Source organism: Ovis aries, chromosome 11 (assembly GCF_016772045.2).
Source record: "Ovis aries strain OAR_USU_Benz2616 breed Rambouillet chromosome 11, ARS-UI_Ramb_v3.0, whole genome shotgun sequence".
NCBI classification, from domain to species: domain Eukaryota; kingdom Metazoa; phylum Chordata; class Mammalia; order Artiodactyla; family Bovidae; genus Ovis; species Ovis aries.
The window spans coordinates 28,672,688-28,680,840 of NC_056064.1; the positions used below are offsets into that span (position 1 = coordinate 28,672,688).

The following is an 8,153-nucleotide window of genomic DNA, read 5'->3' on the forward strand; positions in this document are numbered from 1 at the left end:
CCTCAGGTTGGTAGGTGCCCAATATGCTACTGGAGATCAGCGGAGAAATAACTCCAGAAAGAATGAAGAGACGAAACCAAAGCAAAACAACATCCAATTGTGGATGTGACTAGTGATAGAAGTAAAGTCCAATGCTGTAAAGAGCAATATTGCATAGGAACCTGGAATGTTGGGTCCATGAATCAAGGCAAACAGGAGATGACAAGAGTGAACGTTGACATTTTAGGAATCAGCGAACTAAAATGGAGTGGAATGGGTGAATTTAACTCAGATGACCATTATATCTACTACTGTGGGCAAGAATCCCTTAGAAGAAGTGGAGTAGCCATCATCATCAACAAAAGAGTCTGAAATGCAGTACTTGGGTGTAATCTCAAAAACGACAGAATGATCTCTGTTCGTTTCCAAGGCAAACCATTCAATATCACAGTAATCCAAGTCTATGCCCCAACCAGTTACACTGAAGAAGCTGAAGTTGAATGGTTCTATGAAGACCTACAAGACCTTCTAGAACTAACACCCCCAAAAGATGTCCTTTTCATTACAGCGGACTGGAATGCAAAAGTAGGAAGTCAAGAAACACCTGGACTAACACGCAAATTTGGCCTTGGAGTACAGAATGAAGCAGGGCAAAGACTACTAGAGTTCTGCCAAGAGAACGCACTGGTCATAGCAAACACCCTCTTCCAACAACACAAGAGAAGTCTCTACACATGGACATCACCAGATGGTCAACACCAAATCAGATTGATTATATTCTTTGCAGCCAAAGATGGAGAAGCTCTATACAGTCAGCAGAAACAAGACCAGGAGCTGACTGTGGCTCAGATCATGAACTCCTTATTGCCAAATTCAGACTTAAATTGAAGAAAGTAGGGAAAACCACTAGACCATTCAGGTATGACCTAAATCAAATCCCTTACGATTATACAGTGGAAGTGAGAAATAGATTCAAGGGATTAGATCTGATAGACAAGAGTGCCTGATGAACTATGGACGGAGGTTCGTGACACTGTACACGAGACAGGGAACAAGACCATCCCCAAGAAAAAGAAATGCAAAAAAAGCAAAATGGCTGTCTGAAGAGGCCTTAGAAATAGCTGTGAAAAGAAGAGAAGTGAAAAGCAAAGGAGAAAAGGATGGATATACCCATTTGAATGCAGAGTTCCAAAGAATAGCAAGGAGGGAAAAGAAAGCCTTCCTCAGCGATCAATGCAAAGAAATAGAGGAAAACAACAGAATGGAAAAGACTAGAGATCTCTTCAAGAAAATTAGAGATACCAAGGGAAAATTTCATGCAAAGATGGGCACAATAAAGGACAGAAATAGTATGGACCTAACAGAAGCAGAAGATAATAATAAGAGGTGGCAAGAAAACACAGAAGAACTATACAAAAAAGATCTTCATGACTTAGATCACACACGATGGTGTGATGACTCACCTAGAGCCAGATATCCTGGAATGTGAAGTCAAGTGGGCATTAGGAAGCAGCATCACTACAAAGCTAGTGGAGGTGATGGAATTCCAGCTGAGCTATGTCTAATCCTAAACGATGATGCTGTGAAAGTGCTGCACTCAATATGTCAGCAAATTTGGAAAACTCAGCGGTGGCCACAGGACTGGAAAAGGTAGTTTTCATTCCAATGTCAAAGAAAAGTAATGCCAAAGAACGCTCAAACTACCGCACAATTGCACTCATCTCACATGCTAGTAAAGTAATGCTCAAATTCTCCAATCCAGGCTTCAATAGTATGTGAACTGTGAACTTCCAGATGTTCAAGCTGGATTTAGAAAAGGCAGAGGAACCAGAGATCAAATTGCCAACATCCGTTGGATTATCAAAAAAGCAAGAGAGTTCCAGAAAACATCTATTTCTACTTTATTGACTATGCCAAAGCCTTTGACTGTAGATCACCACAAACTGTGGAAAATTCTGAAAAAGATGGGAATACCAGACCTGCCTCTTGAGAAATCTATATGCAGGTCAGGAAGCAACAGTTAGAATTGGACATGGAACAACAGACTGGTTCCAAACAGGGAAAGGAGTACGTCAAGGCTGTACATTGTCACCCTGCTTATTTAATTTATATGCAGAGTACATCATGAGAAACACTGGGCTGGATGAAGCACAAACTGGAATCAAGATTGCCAGGAGAAATATCAAATATCAATAACTTCAGATATGCAGATGACACCTACCCTTATGGCAGAAAGCAAAGAAGAACTAAAGAACCTCTTGATGAAAATGAAAGAGGAGAGTGAAAAGTTGGCTTAAAGCTCAACATTCAGAAAACTAAGATCATGGCATCTGGTCCCATCACTTCATGGCAAATAGATGGGGAAGCAGTGAGAGACTTTATTTTTGGGGGCTCCAAAATCACTGCAGGTGAAATTGCAGCGACTGCAATTCATGGTGACTGCAGCCATGAAATTAAAAGACGCTTACTCCTTGGAAGAAAAGTTATGACCAACCTAGACAGCACATTAAAAAGTAGAGACATTACTTTGCCAACAAAGGTCTGTTTAGTCAAGGCTATGTTTTTTCCAGTGGTCATGTATGGATGTGAGAGTTGGACTATAAACAAAGCTGAGCACCGAAGAATTGATGCTTTTGGTGTTGGAGAAGATTCTTGAGAGTCCCTTGGACTGCAAGGAGATCTAACCAGTCAATCCTAAAAGAAATCAGTCCTGAATATTCACTGGAAGGACTGATGCTGAAGCTAGAACTCCAATACTTTGGCCACCTGATGCGAAGCACTGACTCACTGGAAAAGACCCTATTGCTGGGAAAGACTGAAGGCAGGAGGAGAAGGGGACGAGAGGATGAGATGATTGGATGGCATCACTGACTCAATGGACATGAGTTTGAGCAAACTTCGAGAGCTGGTGATAGACAGGGAGGCCTGGCGTGCTGCAGTCTGTGGGGTCGCAAAGAGTCAGACCTGACTGAGGAAACGGACTGAACTGAATAAAGAAAATAAGGCAGGATAAAAGGATGGAGAGTGAGAGGCCAGGACAGCAGCTGTTTAGGGAAGAGCCCTACAGAACAACAGGAACATAATGCTCTGAGGACAAAGGACACCAGACACCAGAATTCTCTCAAAACATATCCTGAGCTTCTATTTGCTATTCAGCAGGGGTGGGGGCTTTGAAGAGCTCACAATGAATCTCTAACAGTCCCTTAATTTTTCCTTTGCTAACAGCCTTTTCACTTTTTATCTCTTTCGGAAAATATCTAAGTGTATACACATTTCATCTCTTCTAAATGGTGGAGACTATGAATACATGACAGATATATTTTCCAGGACTGTGCCAATAAACAATATTTAGACCTGCTGTGGAATCTAATGTTCTAATTTTTGCCTGAAAAAAATAAACAAGCCACTTCTTAAAATCTTTGAATTCCCATGTGTCACCTGAACACTGAGGGGACCTGGCTAATGTCTTTTTGAACAAAGAGAAAAAAACAATTTCCAGTCCTTTCCCTGAGGACTCTAACTATAGTAACTATAACTATGGATAACAACTGAGTACCTGATCTGGGCCAGGTTCTATGCTAAGAGCTTTACGTTTTAAATTTAATAAGGATCCAATGAGGTAGCATAACCTATGAGGCATTCTTGGACTAGACCCTTACCTCCATGTCTTCCACCTGCCTCCTGTCTATAGAAAAGCTTTAGCCTCCTAGGCCTTCCTTGAGTTCCAAAGAGTAAATTTTGAGAAGCAAGAAAATGCAGAAAGAAAGGAAAACACTCAAGCAAGACAAAATAAGAATAGTTTAGCCATTAAGCAAAGTCAGGGACCTAAACTTCCTCCTCAAGGGTGGTAGACAGTTTTCTGAGCCGTGTCCTTCAAGCTGTCTTGCAGATACTGAAACCCCCAGCAGGCAGATGACTTTAACCGTAGAACCCAGACTGATTTTGGAACCACAAGGTTGATGATGCTGATTCTCGATCACCTCACCACCATCTAATCAGAAGAATGTCCACGAGCTGATCGTGGACCCCACAACCTCCCCCACTATGTACTATGTATATATATATATATATGCATATATATTCATTATACCAAAAGTGAGCAGGTGATATAAGCCAATACATAATTAAGGAAACAGGAGGCTGATAAGGAAAATTGGGTGCTGGCCCCAACTCTGCCACATTTCCCCATTTTCCCTCCATGTCATCATCAATGAAAAGAGCTTCTTGGGTCTGGCTCTGTGGTCCTAGACCACACAAATGCAAATCAATAATAAGGTGTAACATACATCCTGACAGATGAGGAGTAGAAATGACAAGTGCGTATTTCTGGAGTTTGGAAGCGACAGAAATTACTGGCCGAGACACTTGGACCTGATAAGGCTGGGCCAAGAGGTTATACCTTGGGCTGAACCACAAGGTCAAAGCAGGCCTCTCACTCCAGCAAGAGGGAGGAGCACCTTTTAGAAGAGGTGAGAGGCACAGGAAGCAAGCAAAGTTGAAAGGAAGGGAAAGAGCCTGGCATGGTCGGCTGAGGGGTGGTCCTGGGTAGGACAGTGAAGAACAAGATGGCAGAAAGGAGTTGAAGTTAGTTTCTGCAGAGTCTTGAGTAGCATAATAATAAGGTTTGAAGGGAATTTGAGAACTGTGGGGTATACTTTTACAGAGAAACTGAGGCCTTGAAGAGGTTATGTGAAACGCTTACGGCCAAAACCCCAGTTGCCTTGCTCCTAATCCTTGGTTCTCACATGAGCTCTACAAACTGGTTCTGAAGTTCTTCTATACATGTGGATCACTGTCTGGTCTGCAAGTCCTCAGTTGTGTCCAACTCTTTTGTGACCCCATGGGTTGTAGCTTGCCAGGCTCCTCTGTCCATGGGATTTCCCGGCAATAATACTGGAATGGGTTGCCCTTTCCTTCTCCAGGGGATCTTCCCACCCAGGGATCCAAGCTGCATCTCCGGCATCAGCAGGCAGATTCTTTACCACTGAAGTACCTTGGAAACCCCCTGAATCACTGGGGACGTGTTTTAAAGCTTCCTCATACCCCAAGTATTCTGATTGAATTGGCAGGGGCCTTGCCCTAGACGTGAGGAGTTGTAAAGCTCCCCGGGAGATTCCAATCTATAGCACAGCTTGAGAACCACTGGCCTAGTGGTAATGGGCAACCTGACGATGGAATCAAACACACAGGCGCCTAAAGTGCTAGTTTAGGAAAAGTAACCTGAACTCCATGTACACAAATCATTGGGAATGAAAGAAGAGTAAAGGAGACCAGTAGAAGACTTCTCCAGCTATTCAGCTCCATAACTAGCCACCAACATTTACTTCTGTAAACCATAAGGCTATAAAGGATTGGACAACAGCAGAAGAGAAAAAAATAAAAATCATGGAGATGAGTCAATAATCTGACAGGACGAATGAAGAAAAAGTAGATAACTAGAGTTTTTTAGGTTTAAGAGACTAAGAGGATGGTGACGCCATGACAGAGGCTGAGGAACTGGAATGGAGAGCGAAAAAGTGATAAAGCTGATTAACTTTTAGCAAAGAGCCTGTTCAGAGACAGTCACCATGCGATATTTCTATCACACAGTGAGCTTACCATTTGCTTTGATATGCCATTAAAAGAGTAACAGTCATATTCTACTTCCAAACATGAGTAAAGCATCACTGACATGATTCTCGATCGCAGGAGGGCGAAGCTGTAATCAAGTCTGTTTTTCTAGATTTTTCTAAGTCCTATTCCCTACTCCTTTCTGCTCTCCTGATCAGCAGCCCACTTTTCAAGGAAGTTGACTGAGCACAGCAGAGTCCCCCAGTGTCTCACTTTCAACAAACATGAGAAAGCTGCTAAGTTAAACTTCTTCAGAGTAGCAGGAGAAATTATCAGTGCTTTTTGCACGTTAACCAAGGAAGAGGCCTAGGGGCTTGGGGATAGTTTCCACCCATCTAAATGGATACCCTGGGACCTCTACCTTATTTCTGAGCTATATATCCTACCTTATGTGTAAAATGAGGGAATTAGCCTCCATGAAGTGGAGGGCAACGCAGCCATCTGTATCAAGGGCCTTAAAGATGTTCATACTCTTGGACCCAGTAGCTCCACTTCTAGGAAGCAAGTCAAAGAAGTGAGAGATGGTACCAAGGGGCAATTAAAAAAAATAAAAGCAAAAAAAACCGTAGTGTTTTTTAAAAAGGTACAAAGGGACAATGATTAAATCACACTCCATCATGGTTATTCACATGATACACTATTAAGCAACATAAAGATTGTGTTTTCAGGGAATATTTGCGATACAGAGAAATGGTCTCTGTTTCTATAAAATACATTATATACACACATATATTACACAAAGTAAAAAATTCATTTAAAAAGTCAACAGCAATTATTCCAGATGATAGAATTAAGGATGTTTCTTTTTTCTTTTTTTCCCTCTGCAAATATTCAGTATTTTCTAAATTTTTCTATCAGGGTGTTAAAATCAGGTGAAAAAAAAATAGTATGGAATCAGTTAAGCCATTGGTCCAGACAATCCAGATCCTAGGTAGATTAACTTTGATCTTGCAAAGTTAATCTATTAATATCCAGACTGTCTGCAAATTAACTATAAACTATGTTAGAAGTACTAATGTGAGACATATTCTCCAAAAAGAACTTTGTAGAGCTAGACGGTTTTTAATTAGTAAACGAAAAGCTCAAGTGAATATGCTATTGCAGTAGGTTCCTTGGATCGGAATTTGTGCCTTTCATCATTCAGTCCTAGGGACTTTACTGTTGAATAAAAGACTCTTCTCAGCTACTGTTTTACTGCATAAGTTGCTGCTGTAGACAGTCTTCATGATACTGAGGTGAGGACAAAATACCTTATCAACAACAGGCATAATTTCCTTCCCAGATTCCTGTAAGTTTTCTTTGAAGGGCGCACAAGATCTAGACCCCAGCGTCAACTGGTTACTAACTCGCTTACTCCCGTGAATTCTGAACCTCGGTTTCGCTACCGGCGAAATAAGGAAATTGACCAGAGGGACTTGGGTTCCACCAAAAAGGTTACTCTGTACTTCACTTTCACAGGAGTCCCGCATCAGCCAGCTCCACCACCAGGATGGAGATGCGGCTCAGAGATTCGGCGCTGGAACTCCTCCAAGTGTACACCGCGTCTCCCACCCCAGCCACCCCTGCAGGACCGAGAGTGGCGGCGGGATGCGACGGAGCGCAGCCCCTCAACCCCCGGCTCTCGGCGGCAGCAGAAGGATCCCTGCTCCCCCACCCCTCATTCTGAAAGGCCCCCGGCCCCAATGCCTAGCGATCACCCGCTCCCCGGAAGCCTGGCCTCCCCCGAGACCGTCCGCGCGCTGCCGCCCTCACCCGGGGCTCACCAGGGGTCCGGGGCCATGGTGCAGTCTCCGCCCGCAGCTCGGACACTTCCTGCTCGCAGCAGCTGACTACGGCGGCCCGCGCGGCTCACACCCTGCGGCTCGACCCGTGCGCGCCCGGAACTCGTAGTTTGCAATATACATACCCTAAGGCCTCCAATCTATTGATATGAGAAAAAGGAAAGCGCTTCCCCGGGGACTGAGGGCTGGACCAGTTTGCGTCCTAAGAGACGCGAACAGCTGGGTGCAATTAAAATAAAATTGTTTTCGAGCAAAATCCCATCATTTTCCCCGGAAGGTGGGAGCCCCTTAAGACCTCTAGCAGTTATTTAACATTTTATTCTGCTTAAAACAAAGAAAAAAAACTGGATTGTGGTGATAATTGCACAATTGTATAAATTTACTAAAACTCAATTTAAATAAATTTTAGGATATGTAATTTATACCTCAATAGTTTGTTTGTTTGTTTTATCCTGCTTCAAGGGACCCAAAGAAGTGTCAATTATATATTATAGCAGCCTTGCCAGCAGAGGCACTTAACTTTGTCTAATTTTTAAATGCCATCAAGTATTTGATTATATCGTTACCCAAAAGGTCACAGACTCTTTACATGGGGGAGGAGGGAATTAGTCTGTCCATTTCGTGCCCCTTAAATTTCCAGAGAAATACTAGAAAATTTAAAAAGAAAAAAAAAAAAATGCCCTCTCGATTTTCGCGAGGGCAAAAGGACTCGGACTCCGTAGGCCGGCTTTCAGCGCGACCGCGGATCTAGCGCGCATGCGCAAGTCCGTTACCATAACGACC

The 8,153-nt window shown here is 43.0% G+C and overlaps 1 protein-coding gene across 6 annotated transcripts in view; it reads right to left on the reverse strand.

Annotated features, from left to right (window-relative positions):
• Window positions 1-7,381, reverse strand: part of STX8 (syntaxin 8) — a 197,844-nt gene extending 190,463 nt beyond the window's left edge. For 3 of the 6 annotated variants that reach the window (XM_015098649.3, XM_015098646.3, XM_042255661.2), the window contains exons 1-2: window positions 7,353-7,381; window positions 5,976-6,083 (exon numbers count right to left, since the gene is read on the reverse strand). In XM_015098649.3, coding sequence (XP_014954135.1) covers window positions 5,976-6,058 — 83 coding nt within the window. In that variant the 5' untranslated portion in view covers window positions 6,059-6,083; window positions 7,353-7,381. The remainder of the gene's footprint in view (window positions 1-5,975; window positions 6,084-7,352) is intronic. The other 3 variants (XM_015098651.3, XM_027974897.2, XM_042255662.2) reach the window with 1 other exon arrangement.
• Between the last annotated feature and the right edge of the window lie 772 nt (window positions 7,382-8,153).